The sequence below is a fragment of the Orussus abietinus genome, unplaced genomic scaffold (genome assembly GCF_000612105.2).
Source record: "Orussus abietinus isolate OABI.00-Male unplaced genomic scaffold, Oabi_2.0 scaffold593, whole genome shotgun sequence".
Taxonomy (NCBI): domain Eukaryota; kingdom Metazoa; phylum Arthropoda; class Insecta; order Hymenoptera; family Orussidae; genus Orussus; species Orussus abietinus.
In genome coordinates, this window is record NW_019394735.1 from 2,722 (window position 1) to 30,058 (window position 27,337).

General features: G+C 35.2%; 3 protein-coding genes across 3 annotated transcripts; all 3 read left to right on the plus strand.

Moving 5' to 3' along the window:
• Positions 1–2,079: 2,079 nt before the first annotated feature.
• Positions 2,080–8,315, plus strand: LOC105702272 (neprilysin-11). Its single transcript, XM_012429732.2, has 18 exons — positions 2,080–2,154; positions 2,257–2,363; positions 2,727–2,888; positions 2,981–3,064; positions 3,331–3,536; positions 3,973–4,164; positions 4,451–4,549; positions 4,886–5,024; positions 5,294–5,408; positions 5,532–5,622; positions 5,891–6,067; positions 6,145–6,257; positions 6,603–6,661; positions 6,733–6,787; positions 6,989–7,056; positions 7,390–7,532; positions 7,638–7,805; positions 8,043–8,315. Exons 1-18 carry the CDS (start codon positions 2,099–2,101, stop codon positions 8,223–8,225), a joined length of 2,217 nt encoding a protein of 738 aa, XP_012285155.1. The 5' UTR covers positions 2,080–2,098; the 3' UTR covers positions 8,226–8,315.
• Positions 8,316–8,628: 313 nt separating this feature from the next.
• Positions 8,629–15,499, plus strand: LOC105702271 (neprilysin-11). The gene is made up of 18 exons (XM_012429731.1): positions 8,629–8,718; positions 8,827–8,933; positions 9,789–9,950; positions 10,046–10,129; positions 10,417–10,622; positions 11,064–11,255; positions 11,437–11,544; positions 11,860–12,001; positions 12,163–12,277; positions 12,398–12,488; positions 12,750–12,926; positions 13,010–13,122; positions 13,497–13,555; positions 13,625–13,679; positions 13,901–13,968; positions 14,505–14,641; positions 14,747–14,914; positions 15,166–15,499. Exons 1-18 carry the CDS (start codon positions 8,663–8,665, stop codon positions 15,346–15,348), a joined length of 2,223 nt encoding a protein of 740 aa, XP_012285154.1. The 5' UTR covers positions 8,629–8,662; the 3' UTR covers positions 15,349–15,499.
• A 2,543-nt stretch (positions 15,500–18,042) lies between these two features.
• LOC105702270 (neprilysin-1) lies at positions 18,043–27,124 on the plus strand. The gene is made up of 18 exons (XM_012429730.1): positions 18,043–18,121; positions 18,234–18,343; positions 18,740–18,901; positions 18,982–19,065; positions 19,528–19,733; positions 20,177–20,368; positions 20,488–20,595; positions 22,602–22,743; positions 23,012–23,126; positions 23,249–23,339; positions 23,619–23,795; positions 23,878–23,990; positions 24,095–24,153; positions 24,225–24,279; positions 24,482–24,549; positions 26,182–26,324; positions 26,428–26,595; positions 26,840–27,124. The coding sequence occupies exons 1-18, from the start codon at positions 18,054–18,056 to the stop codon at positions 27,020–27,022; spliced, it is 2,244 nt and encodes a 747-aa protein (XP_012285153.1). The 5' UTR covers positions 18,043–18,053; the 3' UTR covers positions 27,023–27,124.
• Positions 27,125–27,337: the final 213 nt, after the last annotated feature.

Consider the following 27,337-nt stretch of genomic DNA (forward strand, 5'->3'; position numbering starts at 1 on the left):
CATCTTTTTTATTCTCCACCTAAGCCTCCTTAACACATTCGCGACGGGATGTACCACCGGTGGTACACATCGAATGGCAAAACCAATGGTTCAAAATTTCCCCGGCGTGAACGTGTTAAACAACTTTAACTTTTCCCTTTCTCAGTACTCATTAACCAATCACCTTCGATTATAAATCCCACTTTATTTCACTATGCCTATCAGCGAACGCTTTGCAAAAAATTCCGCCCTAGAGGACAGCATCGGAAAACGCTTAAAAAGGAGTCCCTCTGGGCATAGTCAGAATCTTCTATATTCTCCGGCGGACTAACTTCAATCGCTTCGCACGCGACATTGCACTGGCCTTAGTTAGATTTCCGCGCGTAATCGAACACATTGTACTTCAAGAACCGGACTTCAATTGTACACTTTCGAACATAAGCTCAGATCGTTAAAATAAATTATTAAGTTTTTCAACGATCCAACAATAATCAACATCATTTTCAGCTTCGACTTGCTCATTCTTCCTTTTATCGGTTTGGGAATCCTGAAGTGTGCCACTCGCAGCTTTGACGTTTTGTTTCTGGGTCATTCTCGAAACACCATGTTTCACCCCCGGTAATGACATTGTCCAAGAAAGAAGGTTTAATTTCCACGCGTTCGAGAAATTCAGTCGCGACAGTCATCCGGTGATTCTTCTGATCGTCAGTTAAAAGCTTAGGAACCAGCCTGACACACACCTTCCTCATTTGCAATGTATCGGTCACCAGTTTGTGTACAATTGTTTTCGGAGTGTTGAGAGTTTCTGCAATCATCCGGACACTCAACCGACGGTCAAAATTTAACAGATCGTGCACACGGGTCAAATTGTCGTCAGTTGTGCTGGTTGACGGCCGTCCAGCGCGGGGTTCGTCGACCACCACTTCCCGGCCTTCCTTAAACGCTTTCAACTACCGCGAAACTTGCGAATACGATACAGCAGTATCCCCGAAAGCTTACACAATCAATTCGTGGGTCCCTGCAAGAGGTTTGTTCAGTTTTGAACAAAACTTTATCGCGTAACATTGCTCGGGTGACGATTTCATCGCGTTTTGTGACACAGGTACTAAACAGGGGTGCGCGGAACCAGCGATCTTGACGCCTTAACTGCTCGAAGCAGATTGGCGAAGGCATCGCTTTGAAGCTGAGAGCCCCCCCCCGCCAACTTATTCCAACCGGTCGGAAGTGTCTACGGCCACTTTAAGTACCAGGACAAAAGAAACTGCTTTAGTTTCCGGACACACCTCGTATTAAGTTTGGTGAAGTAAGTTTTGAGATACAATAGGACACGCGAAAGTATCAGTTAATATTATTTAACAAGTTGTTTAATACGCATAGGTCTATGAACTGATTAGTGTAATCTATACTCTACAAATAAATGAACATTTAGTTCAGTCTTTTGTTAATAAGGAGATTTCAATTTGTTAGAAAATCGATGTCTTTGGCATTGTCAAATGAATGTTTAAACATTCAAGTGGTCCTCAATAATTCAATGTTTGATTACATCTCATTCTTTCCTACTTACATTTCGCTTGCTTATCATATTCATCTGTCCATATTTTACTCGCTACCCGCATTTATATTCTTAGAACTCCGCTTAAAGACTACAGGACTATTCTCGAATCAAATGCAACAGTTGTCGGTGCAAATGATAATACTATCTGGCAACCGCTCATGATGCTTCATCTGATCACAGTTAAGAGAATACGTCTACTTGATATATTATAATGCTTCAGAAGAGAAAGGTGGCAACTAAAATGCAATCTGTATTACACTTTAAGAATGGAAATAAATGAAACTCGGGCTTAAGTAGATTATTCATTTATTCTAAGACAGGTGCTGTATTACCCCACATCTTTTAATGGTAATTAATATTTTGACAGTTACAAATAATGTTAACAATTTATAAGCGTTTAAAATTCGTGATGAGAATAAGGATTCGTGTTTGCTAAATCGTGTCGATTGACTCGTGCAGAAATTATCCTTTTCAGGTAATAAAGTTTAGAAATATGTGAATATAAAAACAAAACGGATGTCAAAATGTGATTTCCTGGGTTTTGAATTTTACGTTTGCGTTACCATGTGTTCAATATTCAGAATTTCATTTACTATTTGGAGTGGACTATACTTTCAGTTGTGAGTTGAGCCCAATTTGATTTTCCACGTTGTATTGTAATATTTGCGTGGGAAAAGCGTGAATTCATCTAGTGGTTTTAAAGACATCTTATTTATTTTTAGAGTAAGTTTAGGATTTTTTATTATTGCGAATGTGGCAATAGCAGAACCAGGGCCGGGATTTAGTCGTCCGAGAGATGTTTGTACTAACCCTGCTTGCAGAGCTGCAGGTATACAATATGACTTTTACTAAAAATAGACGCGTTTCCATGCAAAACAGAGTATGCATAGGAAATACATTTGTACATCTAAGATACATAGCATATTTAGCGAGACAAATTTTGTCCCACAATGTACATAATATTGACGGATATACCCAACAAATTTCTATTCTGCAATTTCTTTTCAATTCTATGTACGTGTTTACCTAGTTTTAATGAACGCGTGACTATGAACATACAAAAATTATATTGTAATACTTACTTATCTGGAAAAGTTCAATACCGAAGAATTTTCCCAGTGACTGTAGTACGGTAAATATCCTATAATGCATACATCTTTATTATATTTCCTACATTTTTGTAACCATGCAGCTGATGAATTTTTGAAGAATATGAACCCTGCAGTGTCTCCTTGTACCGATTTTTTTGACTATGCTTGCGGAAACTTTAAAAATCATCATCCACTGGATCCAAAAGAAGGCACTATCGATTATTCCATGAAAATAAAGACACAAATTAACAATCGATTACGAGGTACAGTTTCATACATAGTTCCTATGGTTTTATGATTAAATAAAAGGTATTAATTCATAGAAATGAAGGACTGTTGAATTAATATTTTGCAGAAATTGCCGAAAGCCCAGTCAAGAACACCGACAGTTCCTCCCTCAAGAAAGCTAAACTTGCGTATAAAGTGTGCACGAATGAAGGTACGAATCTGAATATTGCAGAAAAACTTCGATTTCTGAATAAAATTCTAATGGTCAAAACTAACATAATTATGAGGACGTAATATTACTGGAAACATTTAAAGTCGATTGAAGCAACTCTAGTACTCTGAAAGTATCGAAGAAATGCGTTCGTCTTTTTTCTGTCAGATTATAACAATTGAAACATACTGATACTGCGTTAATCGGTGGTGTTTGTCTTCTTATGTTTGTATAGAAATGTGAAAAAAATATTCTTCATTTTTTAGAAGATCTCGAGGAAGAGGGCATACGTCCTATAGCTTTAGAAATAAACAAACAAGGAGGTTGGCCGATGGCAATGAATAATTGGACCCCGGGATCCCGATCCTGGATCGACATAGAAATGTCGTATATTAGCATGTTGGGCGAGTCAGCATTTTTTAGGGTCACCGTTGATCCCGATAGTACCATCGATACAATAAATACTCTAATGGTATATTCTTGTAAGAGAATGGGAAAATCAAAGTTTGCATTTTCTCCACTGAAGCGATGTCGTTTCTTCTCACAACGAAAATCTTATGAAATATTAATATGAGTATTATCAAACAATACTTAACGCCACCTTGGAGCGGCTAAGTAGGAAGATAAAATTAAATAGAACGTATGCTTATGAATAATCACGATAATTTCTACGTTTATGATTTGTAGTCAAAGAAGTAAATAACTTCTTCACATACCTTTTTATAGGGTACGCAGGCATACAATTTCATTTTGTATTTCATTTCTGTAGTGACGAGAACTGAAAACTGTTCGAGTTTAAAAATGATACATGCTTTCATGTTTAATGACTTTGGTTTTAATGACCATTCTACTTTACATATATGATATATTGTATATGATATGCAGTCGAATATTTATATTCCACATAGTTGAGTCCTTGCACATCTATGCTGCCTTTTTACGTACGGAAACATCAAGAACATCATAAGGACAAAATCAAATTATACCGTGACTTTATTATTGAAGTAGTCAAGGAGTTTGTAATGTTCATCACTCTTCCGCCATATAAGATTAGTGAAGAAGCACAACAAATAATAGATCTAGAAATTGCCTTGACAAACGTGAGTACGTCGATTTCTTACGTCTATAGGGTGATGTTTAGTATGTAATGATTTGTCGGAAATTGAATGTTTCACAAAACGTCTTAAATGTACTAGAAATGAAAGGATCCGTTTTCGTTGAACTCTCTAATAATAGAATGTTCAACAGTTCAAACAGCACTTAGTGAATTGACTTAAGTGTACATTTTTTTGAAAAGTTTTTTACAGTGTAATTGAAATGTGGCACAGTTAATGAAAGGTTGTATAAACGGAAAGCCGGAACAGTAACCAAAGTTGTTCGTTGCAGATTAAAACACTGAGCAAAGCAAACGAAATTGTAGAGACGACTCCTGCACATTTTCAAGACGAATATGATAAAATACGTCATGTAACTCCTAATTCAAAGGTAAGACCATAACGTATGGGGAGGAATATTCAATTTTACTAAATTTGCGGATATACTTCAGTCATAGACTACATTGTCTCAAACCACGTTTATTTGTAAGAATGATATGACCATAACTTTGCGAATTAGAAATATTAAGATTACAAAAATAATTTGAATCTTAACAATGACCGTAAATTGTCATAATTACTCGTTATTGACATTTTCACAGCGGTATAAAGTGTTTTTATGATTTAAAAAAAAGCGTGACACAGGTAGAGTCAAATCAGTTATGTGTAAATTGCGATTTTGCAATGAAAACAAATCACATGCATTATTTTAAATGATTTCATGCAGATAATCTGGGCGGATATGTTAAAGAGCATTTTTTCGCAAACGAATTTCAACTTTGCTCCGACTACTATAAAACTACAAAATAAGGGCTATTTTGTACAATTAGCGAAACTGTTGGATAAAACACCGACCCGAGTATTAGGTAACAAGTATTATTTTCATAATTCTGTTAAAGACCACAAGAACAATTTATAAGTTCAAATCTTTCAAGTCAAACGGATCAGATAAGTGAAACCGCAAGATGATGGAAGAATATGTTTTAATAATTTTATTAAATGCATGTATCTGAATTAAAGCAGTGGAGCAAAAAGTTTATTTGTAAAATTCATCAAAAGTTAGGCATGTATTTTATATTTTTGCTTAATATAGACAATAGAAATACATGTTCTAATTATCGTAACATTTTCACAGTGAATTTTATTCATTGGCAATATGTTCGACGTTTAATAAAAAATTCTGGAGAATCCATGAGACGTCGGTACAACGATGTAAGAGAAGAGTTGCTTTATGGGAAGGCGCAGAAATGGTACCTTTTCTAAACTGATTTTCTGAAAAACTGTAGAAATCTTGATTGTTTCGAGGTGCAAGGCATTAAGCATGGTTCACATTGCCTTAAAATACTGAGAAATTTAAGGATGCGATGTTACAGGTGGCAAGATTGTTTAGACACAAACCCTGCAATAATTGCTTTCATCCATCAATACTTGAAGAATCACGCTTCAAAGAAATCTCTCGAAACAGTAAGTTACTTCATCGTCTCATGAAAAATTCTACCAGTTACTTTATATTCTGGGTTATAAATCGTCACTATCCCTTTATCGATATTCAACTACGTTACGATGGCAAGTTGTTTTTTTTATCAGTAGAATGGATATTTCGATACATTATTATTACTTAATACCTAGTAAATATTACACTTGCTAAATAAGAAATGATACACCTACTGATCCTATCACCTTAATCCAAAGTCGAACGCTAGAGAGATAATTGAAATGAGTATTGTTATAGGTTGGAACAATGGTTGACCATCATAAATCACAATTGGAATCGCAAATTGAGCATACACTTTGGTTGGATTATTCTACGCGACTTGCATTGATGAAGAAGGCTAAGTCTGTAACTAAGTTCCTCGGATATCCACCTTGGTACAAAAGTTCTTCGGTCATCGACGAATATTATGCCCTAGTATAAATTACATTTGTGTATACCCAGTCTATACAATAGGAAGTAATTGCATATAATGTCGTTTGTTTTTGCAACAGCTAGAGGTCACAAACAACCATTTCCAAAACTTACTTAATTTCAAGAAATTCACCATCTATCAAACTAAACGGTTACTGCTAGCACCAGTCGGACAGTTCCCAGAACATTCTATGTAAGAAGTTTATTAACCGACCTTTAATTGAAAATTAATTACTGAAGAGTTGCTAGTGGATAACCATTATATTTATATAAAGCGAAAATTAAATCGTCAGAAGAAAAACTACTTGTGATCAATATTGTTTCCTTCTGAAACTTTGTTGCTAATATCTCTGTCATGACGAACATAACATTCGCGATGTAACTAGTTGATTTCTAGAAATTGAAATATTTTCTTAGAAAATACTGAATATTGGTATAACCAAATAGCAGCTTAGATTTTACTTCTTTTATTAACAATAGTATTCTAAATCTCTACCAGTTTTGCAACAAAAGTGTAACCCTTTCATTTCAATAACAGATGGTCTCAAAGTGTTCTCGAAGAGACTGCATACTTCATTTCTGCTTTCAATTCGTTAAGTAAGTGTGTTGTGTTCCCCTCGTGAATAAAAAGGGTATTAACATGATCGTTACAATCTTTTAATTTCCAGTTATACCTTCAGGAGCGTTGCATTTTCCTTTCTTTCATGGGGAAGATGTACCTGAGTGAGTATGATAAAATGCTTTTTAAACGTAAACATTTCACATTTATGATGGCTGTCGAACATTTGTCCGCAGAAACTATCAATGTTTTTGTAAGAAAAGTACATGCTAGCTTTACAATTTCCACGATACATGACCAAATATTTTTTACTTTATGACAGCAAGTACATATGTATACAATACTCAGATATTTTTTTGCTGTAGGAATGTATTATATGGTTCTACTGGCAATATTATAGGCCATGAATTATCCCATGGATTTGACGATGAAGGTAAGGTATTAATTCTTTTTGTCTAATGAAACTTTGAGACGTTTGTTTCTGTAAGAGAAGGATTTTTTATGGTTGAGAAAACGGGTTTTATTTAATCGATAATTAAAGAAAACAGTTTGTTTCTGTACCTTCGAGCCATAAAAGAATGGTATAGAATTTGTCGTAAAATTTATATACTTCAGTTGATTCAAAGCTTTATCTTTGTGTCAATTTGTACAAATTTGTCTCAAGAAACAAATGATTTCTTGAATCCAAAAGTGCATGTAGGAGAAACTAACATGTTAAGATTTTTGAACCTTAACAAATTTGTAAAAACCTGTTATCAACTTACAGGTCGACAATATACATTTAATGGTTCATCTCTGGAATGGCCTCCAGATACCTTACAGGAGTACAATGCACGAGTTAAATGTTTCGTTAAGCAATTCAATCAGTATCCATATAAAGAATTGAACGAAATCGGCCGGAAAATTTACGTAAATCAATTTTTCCATTTTTTGTAATTATTTTACAGTTGGTTGTTAAGTCGGTAAATATGATATGTGTTACTACTGGTTCTTCTAGTTTTGGTAATTTTTCAGGCCGATGGAAAGCTGACTGCAAGTGAAAACATGGCGGATACAACTGGCATGTATATTGCTTTTGCTGCTTTTCGAGATCGGGCCAGAAAAAGAAATAAAGACTACAAAAAGTTGCCCGGTCTGGAAAATTTGACCGACAATCAGCTGTTTTTCCTCTCATTTGCTAATGTGAGTGATGGAGTGATACAATATTTTAGATTACATCAATAACTTTCGTAAAATTGTAATCTTAAATTGCAGTCAGTATATTTACAATTTATGTTCAAAGTCTGATACCATTTTCATGGCTGCTTATTTTATGACAACCTTGACTCTAAATGACGATTGCAATTCTGAAGAACTTGCGGCCTGTAATTTTTTTGTATTGTACGAATTATAGGAATTTAGGGAAATTTCTGTTTACAGACATGGTGCTCCTATACACAACCGGAGAAGCTTTTGTTCATGTTGCTCCTTAAGTTGCCCCACAGTATTTCAAGACATCGTGTAATTGGTACTTTGTCGAACATTGCAGACTTTGCCAAGGCGTTTAATTGTCCACATAATAGCGCCATGAATCCCCGTGATAAGTGCTACTTGTGGAAATGAATATGGTTATTCAAACATCAAAAAATGTATGTTTGTAAAGTAAATCTTAACAACTCTGTATGCCTTGAATAAATAATACAAAAATCAGAACCCAGAATTTTCTCTTTCCCATTTTACGAAATAAGGAAGACCTCTCATATTCGCATGCGGCATAAATGCAATCGTTGTTAGTGCAAACGATCATATGACCAAGCAATCACTCACGATGTATATTTTATCTTGCTATGACAGTCGACAAAAAGAAAACTAATCTGACGCATTAACACGTTTCGTGCCGAAAAAAATTACAAGTACGCTGTCGTATCAGTTGGAAATCGATTCGTGAAGAACTTATCTTTTTTAGGCAATGAAATTCTAAAAAAAATGTGAATATAAAAACAATGCGGATGTCGACATATGACTTTCTGAATTGAAAATCTTCCAAAGTTGGTATCACCATGAGTTCAACATTGAGAGTTCCGTCTACTAATCGGAGAAGAGTATACTTTCAGCTGTAAGTAATTGTATCTAATTAGAATTCATACTTTTTTGATTAAGTATTTTCTTAGGAAAAACGTGAAATTCATCTAGTGACTTAAATGACAACTTATTTGTTTTACAGAGTATGTTTAGTATTTTTTATGACTGCGGATCTGGCATTGGCAGAACCAGGACCGGTATTCAGTCTTCCGCAGAATATTTGTACTAAGCCTGCTTGCAAGGCTACAGGTATACATTATAACATTTTTTATAAAAAGTAGCGATAGGTTTCCACGCGGAAAATTGTTTACGTGGAATATACATTTATACGTCTAAAATATGTATGCCATGCAGTGAATTTCATGTTCTCTCTTGCTCCACAATATGCAATATGGTGTTGCATTTGCACAATACATTTTGTTATACGACGCGGTCAGCCGTCGTGCACAATGCGAGACGGGGGTGGGCGGATGACGCGGAAGGTCGCGGAAGGGCGCGGATGCGCGCGGATGGCGCGGAAGGCGCGGAAGGCGCGGAAAAGCACAAGAAGAACAGGAGGCATGGGAGGCGCAAATGAGCGCGAATGCCCCCCCCCCATAAAAAGAAGGGGATGGGTTCCGGAAGCACAAAGACCTTCGGGAGATCGATGGGCGACCGCCGCGCGAAGTTACGGAACCACCATAAGTAGGCCCCAAAGACGAAGTCGAAAAGTGCAGCCAGGACGGCCACTTCGAGGGCTTCCATCCGAACCCATCCTTCAGGACGGGATCTCCATGGAAAAGTTTCCACGAGAGTCGAGCGGCTCTAACAATAGTCAAAAGGGGCCGCGAGTGGCCCCTTTGTATTTCTAATTTTGGTATTAATCGGCGGGCAACAATTTGTTCTCTGCTTCCTTTTCTTATAATCTTTTACACCTATTCATGTAGATCCATTCTACTTTTGACTTACGTATAAGGATGATGACCAACTTAACGAATTGAAACTTACTTCATTATATACAATAGTTCATTGCCAAAGAATTATGCGAGTGGCTGTAGTACTACATATATACTCTAATATATAAATCTTTATTATATAATTTTTCACATTTTTGCACCAACGCAGCTAATGAGTTCACGAGGAATATGAACCCTTACGCACCTCCTTGTACGGATTTCTTCGAGTTTGCTTGCGGGAAGTTCAAAGATCATCACCCACTCGGCCCCGAAGAGAGCACGACCGATTTCTTCACAGAAATGGAAAAAGAAATTAATAATCGAATGCGAGGTAGAATTCCATTTCTTACGTTCAATTCTTACGTTCTTACAATTAAAAAGGTATGATTCATAAAAAAGATAGAATGTTAAATCAATATTTTGCAGAAATTGCGGAGGCCCCAGTCAAGGACTCTGACAGTGCCTCCCTGAAGAAAGCCAAATTGGCGTATCAAGTGTGTATGAATGAAGGTAGGAATATGAACATTTCTAAAAGATGTTGACCGCTGTGCTAAGTTCTAAGTGTTAAGTTACTGTAACTACGGAGGCGTCAAATTACTAACAAAATTTTGCTAAAATTTGTTGAAGAAATCCAGCATTCTGCGTTGAAGAAATGCGTTCGTCTGTTTTTTTTTTGGATTATAATAAATTAAGAAATACGGATGCTGCGTTATTCTACAGTGATTGCTTTCTTTTTCGTTAACTGATGTCCTTGCATTTATATAGAAACGTGAAAAATATTGTTCTTTATTTTGCAGACGCTCTCGATCAGGAGGGCATAAATCCTATAGCTTCAGATATACAAAAACAAAAAGGATGGCCGATGGCAATGGATAATTGGAACTGGAAATCCCGAACCTGGATGGACATAGAAAAGTCATATACAAGTAAATTAGGCGAATCAGCATTTTTCACAGCCATTGTTGAACGCAATAACATTTTCAAATCAACAAATACTCTGACGGTATGTTCTTGTAGGAGAATGGAAAAACCACGGTTTACATTATCTTCTTTAACTGTTGTCGTTTCTTCTCTTTGCTAAATTCTCACGAAGTGAAAAATATGAGCATCATGAGTGCTTAATACCGTCTCAGGACAGATAAATGAAAAGAATAAATTAAATTAAATCAATTAAATATTTTATAGAAAGTCACTATAATTACTCTTTCTATTACTCGTAATTAAGGAAGTACATAAGTTACTAACATATCTTCTTATGTAGCGCGATAGCATTTCCATTCTCAATGTTACTTTCACAGTGAGAGGAATTGAAACGAGATCAAATTTATTAGTTATATATGCTTTTATGTTTGATGATATGATTTTATTAAACAAATGGTCAATCTATTATACATGAACTATACGTTGTGTACAACATATACTAAAATATTCATTTTCTTATTAGTTAAAGCCTCCCGTATTTTTACTGCCTTCCTACGTACTAAATAATCCGGACCAACATCAGGACAAAATCGAGTTATATCGCGACTTTATTGTTGACATAGTGAAGAATTTTCAAACGTCCGTCAACATCCCTAAACAGAACCTTCGTGATGAAGCGCAACAAATAATAAATTTGGAAATCGAGTTGACACGAGTGAGTACGTCAATTTCGTCACTTTTGGATGTTTCAACGAGCAGCATTCGCTCGAATCGAAGTAACTTAAATGTAAACAATTCCGAAAAGATTCTTGCAGTGTAACAGAAATGCGGCACTGTTCTTACAACTTAGTGTAAATAAAAAAAACTGGAACTGTAAATTATATTACAAATTGCAGCTTAAAAATCTCGCTGACGTCCGCCAAAGAAACTCACTTTCACATACGACTCCTAAACAATTTCAAATAGAGTATGACATTATTCCTCACAGAACTAGTAATTCAAAGGTGAGATTATAATTTTTGGGGATGAATTTTACTTATCTTATGGATATGAACTTTTGAGTACATTGCCTTAAACAATGCTTATTTATTATAATAATATATCCTTACGTTAGTAAATTTGGAATATCAGAAGCCAAAAAAGAACTTGCATTTATTCTAACACGATAGTTAATTGTGATAATTGCTTTTCGTTGACATTTACATTGTAACTTGAAAAAATAATATAATTTTTAAATGAGCGTACTTAATATAGCAGTAAATTATGTTTAAATTTGATCTGGTGATGAAATGAAACTATTTTCAAATTATGTTATTCAGATAATTTGGATGGATATGATCAATAGCATTTTCTCGCAAACGAATTACGTTCTTCCTCCGTCTGGTTTTCTAATTTTAGAAAATGAAATCTATTTTAAACAATTGGCGGTGCTGCTGGATAAAACACTAACCCGAGTATTAGGTAACTATCGTTATTTTTATCACCCTGTTAGTGACCACAAAACTTTATTAGGGGGAAGAAAAGGTTTATGTATGGAACTAATTAAAAGTTAGCCACATTTATATTTTTTAATTATGTGGATAATACGAAAGCATGTTCTCATGGTTAAAACTTTTTCACAGTGAATTTCGTACATTGGCAGTATGTTCGACGTTTACTAAGATATTGCGACCAAGCTACAAGAAATCGGTACACTGTTTTAAAAAAAGAGTTGCTTCGCGGAAATTCACAGGATCGGTATGTTTTCTAAACTGACTTTTTCAAGATATTCTGATAACTTTAATGTTATGTGGCAAAAGACATCCTTAGGGTTTCGTGTCGGCCTTAAAAAACTCAGAAATGGAAATGATGTTACAGGTGGCTGGAATGTTTGCATCAAAATCCTGCAGAAATTTCGTTGATCCACCGGTACCTGAAGAATCACGTCTCAAAGAAATCTCTCGAGACTGTAAGTTACCTTACTGTCTCAAAAAAGAACTGCTAAAATTTAAACAATTACTTTATATTTTCTGTTATGATATTGTCATAACCCCTTTCTTGACACTGTTACGCTACCCAATTGTTTATATTTTCTTTATCAGAATAAATAATAGTTTAGTGAATGTTAGTTTAGTTATACATGCTAAATGAAAGATGATAAATGTATTTATCGTATCACTTTATTTAAAAGCCGAAGGATAGGGAGATAATAGATTCATGCATTGCTTAGATTGGCAAAATGGTTGACTATCAAAAGTCTCGACTGGAGCAACAAATTCTTCATAGTACTTGGCTGGACAATGCTATGCGCAATGAGTTGGCCAAGAAAGCTGAAACGGTGAATAAATTTCTGGGATATCCTGCTTGGTATAAGGATACTGAAGCCATTGACAAATATTTTTCCACGGTAAGAATTACATTTTTTTCACAACTAATCTATATACAACAGGAGATAGCGACAAATAATGTTATTTGTTTTTTTGACAACAGCTAGTGGTTAGAGACACCCACTTTAAAAATGCAATGTATTTCAAAAAGTTCACCATCTATCGAGCGATAAAGTTATTGCAAACACCAGCCGAAAAGTACCCGGAAAGCTTGATGTAAGAAGTTAATGAAACCTTTTTAACGGAGGAAGTTTTTCATCGAAGGAAGTTCATATAAAACGAAAATTATCGTTAGAAAAAAAATTGCATGTAATCAATACGAGTTTCTGCTCAAACTTATGTGTATTATCTCTGTCAAGACGAATATGAATTTGAAGAAATGACCAGCTGATATCTAGAAACTGAAGTGTTTTCTAGGAAAATAGTAAATATTGGATTAAATGCTTAGATGAAACTATGCCAGATCTAGGGTGGGACTTAGTATGTTAAATGGCCTTTATCTTTGACTTTACATCATACATTGACAAGGATATTCTAAACTTTCATCACTTGCGCAGCCGAATTTAAATCTTTTTTTTCTCCAATAACAGATGGAGCGAGGGTGTTCTTGAACCAAATGCATATTTCAATCAACCTCTCAATTCATTGAGTAAGTGTGTTATTTTCCTTGTTAATAGAAACGGCATGAATTTATTCATTGCACTCTTTACTTTTCCAGTTGTACCTGCTGGAATGTTGTTATCTCCTTTATTCCACGGCGAAGACGTGCCCGAGTGAGTATAGTAAAATGTGTTTTAAACATAAATGTTTTACATTTATAACGGCAATAGCCGTTGACCATTTATACATCGAAATTGTTAACGTCTTCGTACGAAATGTACGAGCTAGTTATTATAATTTCCACGACATATAGCCAATTATTCTTCAATTTACGAAAACAATCACATCGCTGTATACAGACCCACCCCCTTAATAAAGTTTTACTTTGTTACAGAAATGTTTTGTATGGCTCTACTGGCGGTGTAACAGGCCATGAACTATCCCACGCATTTGACGATCAAGGTAATCTACTAGTTTGTTTCGTCTGACAATTATAAAACTTTGAGTCGTGTATTTCTTCAACAGAAATTAGTTTCATGATTGAAAACATTTCTTTCAATGAAAATTTCTTTCAATTCTGATATCTAAAGAAAAAGTTTTTTCCTATATCTTCTTGGCATTTAAAAATAAGGTATAGGCAATGAAAAAGGTAAACGCATTGTTGCAACATATATTTTATGGGCAATATGTTAAATACAGGTATTCTATAAAATGCATGGGCAATGTGATACATTTTTTTACACGTTTCTCAAGCATTGTGTACAATTTCCAATTCATCACGTTACCTGTAACATATGCATTGAACTATTACAATGTTTTATATACGTGCAAATTTGTGCAAATTTCTGAAGAAGCAAACAATCCCACCAATCCAGAAATGCATATAACAGGATCTAATAAACTAACATCAAAACTAGCAACGACCACAGTGAGAAAATAACGTGTTTCAATCTTTGAACTTTTTTAATAATTCGGAAAAACCTGTGATCAATTTACAGGACGTCAATACGCATATGATGGCTCTCCCTTGGCCTGGAGTCAGAATAACTTACAGGAATACAGAGCACGAGCCAATTGTATCGTTAGGCAATTCGATGCGTATCAAAATAGAGAAAGGCCACAACATGGCCGAAACGTACGTCATTCCTCCAATTTTACTTCACTTATTATGCAGTTACTTATTATGTTAGTAATTAAGGTATGTGCACTGCTTCATTTTCCATTTTTAATAATTTTTTAGTCTTATGGAAAGAGGACAGAAAAAGAGAACATGGCCGATACAAATGGAATGTACGTTACTTATGCTACTTATAAATATCGGGCCGCACAAAGGAATAAAGAATACCAAAAGTTGCCTGGACTGGAAGATTTGACAGACGATAAGCTGTTTTTCCTCTCTTTTGCCAATGTGAGTAGCAAAAGAATATACAATGAAGATTTTTTGCATACATTTGTAATTTCTATAAAATGAGAATCCTAATTGCCGCCATTACGGTATTACGTGAAGTTTGAAATCCTGAAGTTTAAAATATTCGCGGCATTGTTTGTATAATGACATCCTCGGCTGTTAATAACGATTGCAATTTTGAAGAACTTACAACGTTCACTTTTTTTTTTCAACGTACAACTGGGAAAATTAAAAAAATTTCTGTCTCACAGACATGGTGTTCCTATACAAAACCGGAGCAGGTTTTGTTCATGACACTCATTAAGGCGTCCCATAGCATTCCAAGACATCGTGTAATTGGTACTTTGTCGAACATCAGAAGCTTCGCCGTGGCGTTTGGATGTCTACCTAACACTCCCATGAATCCTCGGGATATATGCTACTTGTGGGATTGAATTCTTGTAACTTTAAATAATTTATGAGTATCTACTCTCAACATATCCCTCCTGCGATCGTCTTCATCCAACTGCTCCAATTGTTATGGACATTTTTTATTTGTATTTGGATATATAAAATAAACACTTCCGGGAAGCACAACGAACATTACCCGCTGGGTCCCGGAAAACGCCTTACCTTGCTTCTAAAAATGTATATATATATATATATTTACATTTTTTCGGGTTCGCGGCGGTTCGGGTGTCGCGATAGCGCGCTTTAACGGCAGTAGGTTACTGGACGCTGAAGTGTTGATGCGGGAATTCTTTACTGCTTAATGGCGGTCTACGCGTGATTCTGTCTCGCGATGCTGAGATTTCGAGCTCAGTTGTTTAACGGAAGTTGATGGTTTCTTAATCTATCCTGTTGACCGGAACAAGGCATGGAAATCGCGATAGTGGTTAGAATTCGGTCGGAAATGAGGGGTTAAGATATAATCTAAAATGAAATGAGGATGAATCAAGCTTGCGATGGATCCTCTACCTGGCTTGATCAGCGGCCGGATTCGGTGATAGTCTCTTTTGATCGACCCAGCCGGATGACTGTGCGTGAACACCTTCGTCCCGTGGCGTGCCCTAGGGTTGGAGGTTTCCTAGAAACCTCCTGTCCAACGGAAGTCGCAGTGCCGCCGTCTGATCCTGACTCGGTGGCTGGATCGCTGGAGTACCGGGTGGCAGTACTGCAACTCGTAGGATGGTGTTCCTTGACAGGGAGTCCGGCGGTCTCGTTCTCTGACTCGCTAGGAACGGAGTACCGGGAACCAGGAGCTCCACTCGAAGTTCGGAGATATGGCACTTGAGTAAAGTCGTGTGACTTCTGACTGTCGTATAGCGTAAGATACTATGACATGACTATGACATGCCGTCTTGATCTGACTGCTGGTTTTATTAGCAGGGTGTTCCAATTGGTGGGGGTTTCCTAGGGTCCAGGTGAGGGTGGCGTTTCTGGGTCGTGCTGATGCGTTGCGTAGTCATCAGGTTGTTCGCCCCGGGTCGATCGATGACTTTTGGAGCCGTTTGGTCGATGAACTTGTTGGATCCTTTCGCAAGAGTTTCCTAATCGCGTTTCCGTATACGGATTTCCATGGCTAGCTCCGGTGATCGAAAAATGGGTTTTTCCATACGTTACAGTACGGAGAGTGTCTAAGTAACAAATAAATAGTATCAAAATCAGAATTCAAAACTACTCCCTTTTTATTTCACGAAATGAGGAGGATTCCTTATACCGCGTTTTATGCTGATAAAAGCACCTAATTATGTGGACATTTTACATTCTTGAAAGTTTCGCAAATATTGGTTACACGTATGTAAAAGAGCTTGCTCTAAAATCCTGTTTTATACATGAAAAGCAAATCAATGTACGTAGTAGGTATGCGGCTCTATCTTAAAATCGTTCGTTTCATAGTTATATAAACATTTAACTAAATCGCTTATTTATTAATTTTAGATAAATGAATGAGTAAAATAACAGTTATTCAGTAACCTGTAACTTTTTCAGAGTAATTACTGACTTCAAAAATTTGATTGTGCCTCTTAGAGATAAGCGTCGGTAACACCACGCCACTAAAATCACTTTTTTGTAAAAAAAAAGAGCCTCTCCAAGTATAAGTTCGCCATTCATATTTTACAGTATGTTTCTAAATGCATATAGATAGAAAAAGTATTGAAATCATATTACAAAGTTAAGTACAGAAGTCACTACATGTTTTCCTCTCTTACGATCGGACATTACGCTGTCATTTTAATTTCTTTATTTACACTTATTGATATCTTTGCTATTGCTTTTCATGATACCACTGCTCCATTAGATGAAGTATAATGCATTGCCATTTAGTAATAAAATGTTTAATGATTTTTTATTGAGTACTAGCTGGCAGATTAACTGCTGACTTATCCTGGAACGTATAGCGATCAACTGCAAGGGTGAACTGAATTTATTATTAGTATGATTACAACGTTTTTCAAAGAATTGTATGCTTTAGTAGCGAGGATCCGAATAATTTCGGAAAAGATATTGGTTTTAAAAATTAGATTCAGCACAGGTGAGTACCAGTATATACGGTTCTCCTTCTTTTCAATATATTCATATATGGTATTTAGACAGTGGTTATTTTCAACTTGATAATCAGTTCATTCAAGACAAAAATCATATATAATAAATTGCAGGATATATGAACCGAAGACGTCAATTTTGTGGAATGTATCCGCCTCGTGCCATTCATAGTCCTTATGTCTTACAACGAAGACTCCTTCAAACCTTAATTGTTTATGTTTAAACTATTGCTGAGTGCCTCTTGTTAAATATGATATTAGCTACACTTATTATTTATAAATAAAAAGAAAAGTTTTCTTTAATTTCATCGTAGAACCTTAAATTTTGCTGGCATTGGTTTTACATTGACATTATTTAAGATTTGCGGTGGAACTGCGATACTCTGCATATTTTGTTAAGAATTCATTTTTGGCAGTTAGAAATGAAATTAAGAACGATTTTTATGTATTTAAAATTCGTGACGCGGGCAAAGACACTTATCTGCACAATCGTGTTGGTTGGAAATCGACTCGTGCAGGCGTTATCCTCTTCAAGTAATAATATTCCTGAAAACGTGAATATAAAAACAATGCGGATGTCAAAATGTGATTCCATGGGTTAAGAATGTTCTAAAATGTGTATCACTATGGATTCAATGTTAAAAGTATTGTCTACTAGTTACAGAAGTGTATACGTTCAGTTGTAAGTAATTGCACCTAATTTGATTTCACTGTTGTTTTATTTATTCAATAATTTCTTGGAAAAAGCGTGAATTTCGTCTGGTGGTTCTAAAAGCATTTCATTTATTTTACAGAATAAGTTTAGGAATTTTTATATTTGCGGATTTCGTATTAGCAGACCCAGGGCCGGAATTAAGTCGTCCGAGGGATGATGTTTGTATTAAGCCTTCCTGTAAGGTTACAGGTATGTATAATATGATATTTTTATACACAATAGCGGTACTTCTCTATGCAAGAAAGTGTTTACATAGAAAGCACATTTATGCATATAAAATGTGGCACGGTGCCGCATGTGGTGAGGCTAGACAATATTGCCCTATAATGTTCAACAAGATATTGTTGCGTATACTCGGCAAGTTTCTATTTTCTAAGTTTTCTACATTTGATATAGCTACTTATTTATCTAAAGTTTGTTCTCTTTCTGAATTATAAGCGTAATTACAAATTTAAAAAGTTGAAACTTACGACTTATTGCCCAAAGTAGTCCAATGCCGTAGAATTATCAGTGCCATATTATAGTAGCTAAAGCACTGCTTGAATACGTATTATATCATTTTTTATTATATCTGTATGCAAACAGCGGATGAATTTTTGAGGAATATGAAACTTTCTGTAAGTCCTTGTACCGATTTCTATGAGTATGCCTGTGGAAATTATAAAGATCATCACCCACTGGATCCGGATGGCAGCTCTACTGATTATTTCAAGGAAATGGAATTACGAATTAATAATCGAATCCGAGGTACATTTCGTTTTTATGATGCTGCACATAACAGCTATCAATTAGAAGAAAAGATTTATCGTTAAATTGATATTTTGTAGCAATTGCCGAGGCACCCGTCACGAATAGCGACAGTGTCTCCCTGAAGAAAGCTAAATTAGCATATAAAGTGTGCATGAATGAAGGTAAGAACCTGAAGATTTAACACTATTTCTACCAAAGGTGTCAAAAGACACCTTTTAAAACTTTTAACTAGAAATTATTTTCAAAGTTTAATAATTTGTTCTCAATTCATGTTTTGAGTTTTTGTATAATAATTGTTAAATTTATTTAGCGGTATCATTTTCGTCCAGCTCATCAAAACCTTCTGATCGAAATAGGTATACACAAAATCGTGGTAGAAATAGTGTTAAGAAAAAGTTAGTCTTTTTTACAAAGTTTATGAGTTAGCATAACTAGAGGGACGCAAAATAGTAAAACTCCTCTAAAATTGATTGAAGTGATTTCAGTATTCTGAGTGTCGATAAAATGCATTAAAATCTTTCTTTTATGTTACAACAAATTGAGTAATACTGATATTGTGATAATCTATGGTGTTTGTTAACTGCTGCCCTGAAAACGTGCAAAAAGTTTTCTTTCGTTTGCAGAAGCTATCGAGAGGTCGGGCATACTTCCCGTAGCTCAAGCCGTAAACAATCAAGATGATTGGCCAATGGTAGTGGATGATTGGCAACCAAAAACCAAAACATGGATGGACATAGAAATGTCATACATTAAAACTTTAGGCGAGTCAGCATTTTTCCGTGGCATTGTTGAGCCCGATATTGTTACCAGAACAGAAAATTCTTTAACGGTACGTTCTTATATGAAAATAAAAAAATTACCGTTTACATTATCTTTTCCAAGTATTTTCGACATTCCCACTACTGAAATACCACGAAATGAAAAATATGAACATTACCGTACAATGCTTAACACTATTACAAAATGCTTAAGTAAGAAGATAATATGAAATTAGGTCAAATCAACGTTTTTTAAAAATTATGATATTGCTATCACTTGGTTACACACGTAATTAAGGAAGTATATCAATTTATAATGAATCCTTTTATGGAGCATGGTGGCATTCAATTTAATTGATATTTTCATTTCCGCAAAGGACAGAATTGAAACACGTTCGAATTTATAAATAATATGTATGTACGGTGCGTAGTTATTTTGATTTTAATCACCATTCTATTATACATACGTGATATATCGTATACGTATAACAAAAAATTTATTTTCGTGTTACAGTTGAGTCCTCCCAAATTTATACTGCCTACCTACGTGTTAAAGAACCCAGACCAACATAGAAACAGTATCGTGTTGTACCACAACTTTATTATTGACGTAGCTAAGGAATTTGTAATGTTCATCGATGTTCCCGAAGACAAAATCAGTGATGAAGCACAACAAATAATACGTCTGGAAATTGCTTTAATAAAAGTAAGTATGCTACCTTCATACGTTAATAGGCTGACATTTGCATATGTTGAGATTTATTAGGAATGGAATGTCTTACGTTTCTCAAATATATTTTTAAAGATATCCTGTATATTTTACAGCTTAAAGCAGCTAACAAACCCCATGGAGGAAATACAGTAATTCGAATTTTTCTGGAACAACTTCAAATAGAGTATGACAAGACTCCTCATAAAACCCGTAATTCAAAGGTGGGATTGTAATTTATGGAGATGATCACTGAATTTTACTAAATTTATGGTTGTATTTCACCTTTCAAGTATATTTCTTAGGGATGCTACGGTTTCTGTGGTACCAAGGTTTAACACTTGATTAGGATTCTGTTCGATATGAACAAACATCATCTCAAAGGAGAAGCTCAATTAGTTTGGGAGATCATTATTTTCTTTGATTTTAGATATTTTAATTTTTTTACATATCTCGAATACTGTGCGAGACACAATACAATTTTATATAACCTTTTCGATAGAAAATGTGACTCCCTACAAGAAAGGTTATATGTATTTTTATCGTATCTCGCATAGTTTTTTTTAGATAGAATGGATTTAGTTGAAAATGTCTATTGACATAACGATAGTGCCAATTTTTTCGAAGAAATATGTAAGATACGGATGAACAACACACATGTTTTTTGTAGGGGATTTAATTTTCTATAAAACTGCTTGTATGTATTTTTTTGTATTTGCCGTAGTTTTAGAGATATTGCGAGTCGAAAAAAACGTGTGCCTTACAAATTTTACAATCTTGATGCTTTTCCGTCGCGCCAAAGTTTGACAATTATTTCTTATCAATTTTTGCATAAAAACAGGAATTTAAATATAGAAACATAATATATTATTCTAATATCTTATTTTTTATAAATAATTAACAGTTAGACCGATAATAGTTTTTGGTCCTGCAAAGTTTGGGGTCCAGGGGTCAAGCCCCGGTGGAGGTTGGGGAGCGAAGCCCTCCAGAAAACAAATGATCTCATTTTCTTCATCAAATGATCTAAATTAAAAATATCTATGGAAAATACAACAAATTTAGCAGTTGTCGTCAGAACTGTTTGTCAAAGTTCGGTTCGGCCGATTTTTTCGTGTCCACGCCCCCTGAGTTTCAGGAATTATTGTCTGACGAATATAGTCATCTGGTGTGATTTAGGTTAGTCGAGGGTAGGAGGGATCTGGGGGCGAAGCCCGCCAGTCACGCATTTCTACCTGACGACGGACATGGATTGTGAATTAGTTTCTAATATGATTTCTATAGGTGTAAGAGGTATAAGAAAACGTATGAATGGCATTTGGGAGATAAAGCAACCGTAACCCATCAATCTGAATTTAATTTGAACAGGACGAATCGGCGGGACTGAAATGTCATTGATTCCAATTCAAAGATGGCATCAAGATTGTAAAATTTGTAAAACACACGTTCCTTTGAAATTCGACTCGTAATATCTCAAAAACTATTACGAATACAAAAGAAATACCTAGAAACAGTTTTCTAGAAAATTAAATTTCCTATAAAAAAGGTTGGATGTTGTTCACTCGTATCTTACATATTTTTATCGAAAAGGTTAGATGAAATTTTATTGTATCTCGCACAGTATTCGAGATATTTAAAAAAAANTGATGAAAAAGGTCTCTTTCTGTCCCTTTTTACCTTTTAGACAGAAACGATGGTATAGAGCTTGTCGCACAATATACAATGTAATTGTTACAAATTATTATCGAAAAGGTTAGATGAAATTTTATTGTATCTCGCACAGTATTCGAGATATTTAAAAAAAATTCAAATATCTAAAATCAAGAAAATAATTAATATCTCCCAAATTAATTGATATATCAATTTTTCCTTTGAGATGATATTTGTTCATATCATACACAACCATAATCAAGTGTTAAACCTTGGCGCCACGGAAACCGTAGTATTTTTTTTTTTTAAACCGCGTTTATTTATGAGAATAATGTGATTTCGATATCGCCAAGAAAAGTAATCATCTTGGTAAATTTGGAACATCAAAAACAAAAAAATACTTTCAATTGTTCAAACATGATCGTTAATTTTAATAATTGTTTTTCGTTGACTTTCTCATAGCAAGTTAGCGCGATTTTATACTGATTAAATGCGCGTGATCCATATAGCACAATATTATGTTTAAATTCTGATTTTGTGAAAAATTCCAACGTTATGCATTATTTAAAATAATGTTATTTAGATAATCTGGACGGATATGGTAAACAGCATCTTCTCGCAATTAAATTACCACATCCCTCCTTCAACTTTTATAAAAGTAGAAAATATGGGCTATTTTCAACAATTGGCTACACTGCTGGATAAAACACCGACCCGAGTAATAGGTAATCAGTGTTATTTGTATCACGCTAAAAACCACAAGAATAATTTTCCTACGCTAATTTTTCAATTTAAGCATATCAAATAGATGTAATCGCAAAATAATGATCAAATATGTTTTAACAATTTTTTTAAATGAATGTATTTAACTGGCCGAAGGGGAAGAAAAAGTTTATTAATAGAACTTTTCAAAATCAGTCACATAGGTATTGCTATTTCTGAATAACGTAGATAACAGAATTGTACATTCTAATTGCCTTAATGTTTTCGCAGTGAATTTTGTTCATTGGCAGTATGTTCGACGTTTATTGAGTAGTTGCGATGAAGGTATGAGAGAACGGTACAATGTTTTGAAAAAAGAGTTGCTTCGAGGATCGCCACGGAAACGGTATGTTTTCTAACTCGATTTTTTTTAATATTCCGACATTTTTAGCGTATCGAGGTAATAGGTACTAATTGAGTTTTATATAATCTTAAAATAGTCAGAAATTTAAGGAAGTTATGTTTCAGGTGGGTGCAGTGTTTGCGAAAAAATCCCGCAGTAATTGCGTTGATCTCCCACTATTTGAAAGACCACGTTTCGCAGAAATCTCTCGACATTGTAAGTTACTTGAGCTTCATATAAAAAATTGTAGTATTTATTATGCTTTTTTCGGCTATGAAAGTGCAGCTGTTCTTGTAGTGACGTCAAATAATGTTACATTTGCAATTTATATCCAGTTTTCTTAATAGAATAATTAATATTTAAATAAATGTTACACTATCTTAATAAGAAATGATAAACGTACTCAGCGTATCACTTCAAGTACCGCGTCTAGGACTAGAAAATAAAAAAATCATAGAATACTATAATAATATTTAATAGAACGCATTGTTTTAGGTTGACGAAATGATTAATCAACATAAGTCACAGATGGAGATACAAATTCTTGGTACTTCTTGGTTGGACAACGGTATAAAGTTTTCACTGTACACGAAGGCACAAAGTGCAAGAAAGTTTCTAGGAAATCCTCCTTGGTACAGAAATACATCTATCATTGACGACTATTATACCGAAGTATTACTTGCATCTGTTTAATTACTAGTTTATGTGTACAATCGTAAGTAATTATACATAATGTCGTTTATTTTTGCAATAGCTAGAGGTTGGAGATAACCATTTCCAAAATGAACTTAATTCCAAGAAGTTCACCATCTATCAAGCCCAACAATTATTGGAAAGTCCAGCTGAGCTATTCCCGGAAAGTATCATGTAAGAAGTTAATTAAATGGTTTTGGGGTAAAACTGTATTAGTTAATTCGCGTTAGTGGAATTACATATTCATTCATGTAATAACCCTTTCTTGTCAATAATAGATGGATGGATAGTGTTCTTGAAGTAAATGCTTACTTCAATCAACTTCTTAATTCATTAAGTAAGTCTTCTATGTTTTTCTCGTTAATAAAAAATGTATCAACATTCTCATTACAATCTTTTGATTTCCAGTTGTACCAGTAGGGATGTTGTATCCTCCTTTGTTCCATGGGAAAGACGTGCCTGAGTGAGTATTCTAAATAGCATTTTAAAGATTATCGATTTACATTTATGATGGCAATGGCTGTCGATCATTTATCTGCTGAAACAATTTCGTATGCAAGAAATATGTTAATTATTGTTTCCACAATATATGTAATGATTCTTCATATTCTGACAGCAAATCGATCACTGTATACAAACCTTATTAACGTTTTATTTTTATGTAGAAATGTATTATATGGCTCTACTGGTTCTATCATAGGCCATGAACTATCCCACGCATTTGACGATCAAGGTGATTTACTAGTTTCTGTTGTTTGATAATTATAAAACTTTGAGACGTGCATTTTTACAACAGGCTGATTCTCTTCATAAAATATGGTTTAATTTGCCGATTTCTGATGAAAAAGGTCTCTTTCTGTCCCTTTTTACCTTTTAGACAGAAACGATGGTATAGAGCTTGTCGCACAATATACAATGTAATTGTTCAAAATTATATACCAGGTGTATAAGCTTAAATCCGCTGTTTGCTCATAGATTGCTTTAGTGAGCATGTTTAGTTACTATGGACACGCTATACTTTTGTTTTGTATGAGTTTGACATCTGTCAACAATAATCAGTGTACATCATCAGCAATTTCATACAACAACATACATTTTTCCTTTGGTAATCATGTCTAGTTTTTTCCTAGAAGAAGAGCATATGCGGGAAGCTCTACTTTTCTGCTTCAATTTGAATAAATCGGCTGCCGAATCGCATTGAATGCGTGTGAAGGCCCATAGCGACAGTACTTTATCGAAAACAACGTGCAGAGATTGGTTTCGTCGGTTCAAAGACGACAATTTTGACCTGAGCGACAAGAAGCGTGAAAATCGACCCAGGAAGGTTGAGGACCATCAACTGTAGGTTCTTTTGGATGAGGACGATACTCAATCGCAAAAAATGCTTGCCGAGCAATTGGATGTTACTCAACCAGCCATTTCCATGCGCCTACGTGCCATGGGAAAGGTTCAAAAGATCGGAAAATGGGTGCCGCATGAATTGACCGATAGGCAGATGGAGCGACGCCAAAACACATGCGAGATCTTGCTCGCCAGACAAAAAAGAAAATCCTTCCTGCATCGGATTGTGACGCGATGAAAAGTGGATATTTCTCGAGAATCCTAAACGCAAGAAATCGTGGGTTGATCCCGGCTAACCATCAAAATCGTCCGCAAGACTAAATCGCTTCGGACAGAAGACGATGCTGTGCGTTTGGTGGGATCAGCAGAGTATCGTCTACCAGGAGCTGTTGAAACCTGGTGAAACTGTCAATGCCCACCGCTAACAACTGATCAAATTGCACCGTGCTCTGCGTGAGAAAAGGCCGGATTATCAGCAAAGACATTACAAGCTGCTTTTCCTTCACGACAACACACCATCGCACACGTCAAAGATGGTCCGAAATTACTTGGAGGCACTCAACTGGGAGGTACTACCTCACGCTACTTATTCCCCAGACCTGGCTTCTTCCGACTACCACCTGTTTTCGTCGAAGGGCCACGCGCTCGCTGAGCAACACTTCGATTCTTACGAAGACGTCCGACAATGGCTTGATGAGTGGTTTGCCTCGAAAGAGAAGGAACTTTTTTGGCGTAGTATCCACAAATTGCCCGAGAGATGGGACAAATGGGTATCTAGCGAGGGCCAGTACTTTGAATAAATTATTTTTTCGCTTTCTATGAAAAAAACATGTGTTTTTCTGACTAAAAGACAATGGATTTAAGCTTATACACCTGGTATTTGTGCCAATTTGTGTAAATTTTGCAATGAGTAAATAGTTCCTCCAGCCTAGGAATGCATGTGCACGAAACACTTAGAAATTAATGTGTTACTAGTTTAGAATCTTCTTAACAAAATTTGTATAAATTTGTTATTAATTTCTAGGTCGTCGATATGATGCTGGTGGTCTACCCCTGGTATGGGATCCCGTTTCCTTAATACAGTACCAAGAACGAACTGAGTGTTTCGTCAAGCAATTCAATAAGTATAAATTAAAAGAATTGGAGGAAATCGGCCGAACGGCTTACGTAAGTAATTTCTTTAATGTTCTTCACTGATTTTGTAGGTGTTTGTTAAGTCAGTAATTACGGCATGTGCATGGTAATTTTTCAATTTTTAATACATTTTTAGGCCGATGGAAGATCGACAGAAAGAGAAAACACGGCTGATACAACTGGTATATTTGCTACTTTTGCTGCTTTTCGACATAGGGCCAGACTAAGAAATAAACCCTTTAAAAAGTTACCAGGTCTAGAACATTTGACCGACGACCAGCTGTTTTTCCTTTCCTTCGCCAATGTGAGTGGCGGAAAAATACACAGTGAAAACTTTTTGCACACATTTGTAATTTTTCTAAAATTGCAATCCTAATTTCCAGTCGTCATGGTTTTGCATTACGTGTAAAGTCAGACAATAGCTGCGTAGCTGTTTATACCGTACCAGTCTCAACTGATTGTGACGATTGCAATTTTGATGAATTTACAATGTTCAATGATGATGTATCGTACAAGTTGTAAACATTTTGAAAATTTCTGTTCAACAGATATGGTGTTCTTACATAAAACCGGAGAAAATGCTGTTTATGACACTGCTTCAAGCGTCTCATAGCTTTCCAAGATATCGTGTAATTGGTACTTTGTCGAATATCAAAGCTTTCTCTGATACATTTCAATGTCCGTTTAATAGCCCCATGAATGCTCGTGATAAGTGCTATTTATGGAAATAATTACAGTTATTGTAATATAAAAGAATTCACGTTTGTAACGGAATTCTTAATGGGTCTGTACGTATCAAATGTGTAAAAATAAAACTCAAGATCTGAAAGTTATCCTTTTTGATTTCAAAAAGAGGAAGAAGACTTCAGTTATAGAATGAAGAAAACTGTTTAATTAAATACAATTAAAAATATGTCACTTCTTGTCTCTGACCCCGATTAGAATAATAGATATAAACATTTTAGGGTTCAAATAAATAGTTATTAATAGATTGGACATAATTAGAGGAACTGGTAATCGGTGAAGATATAAACGAGTATAACTTC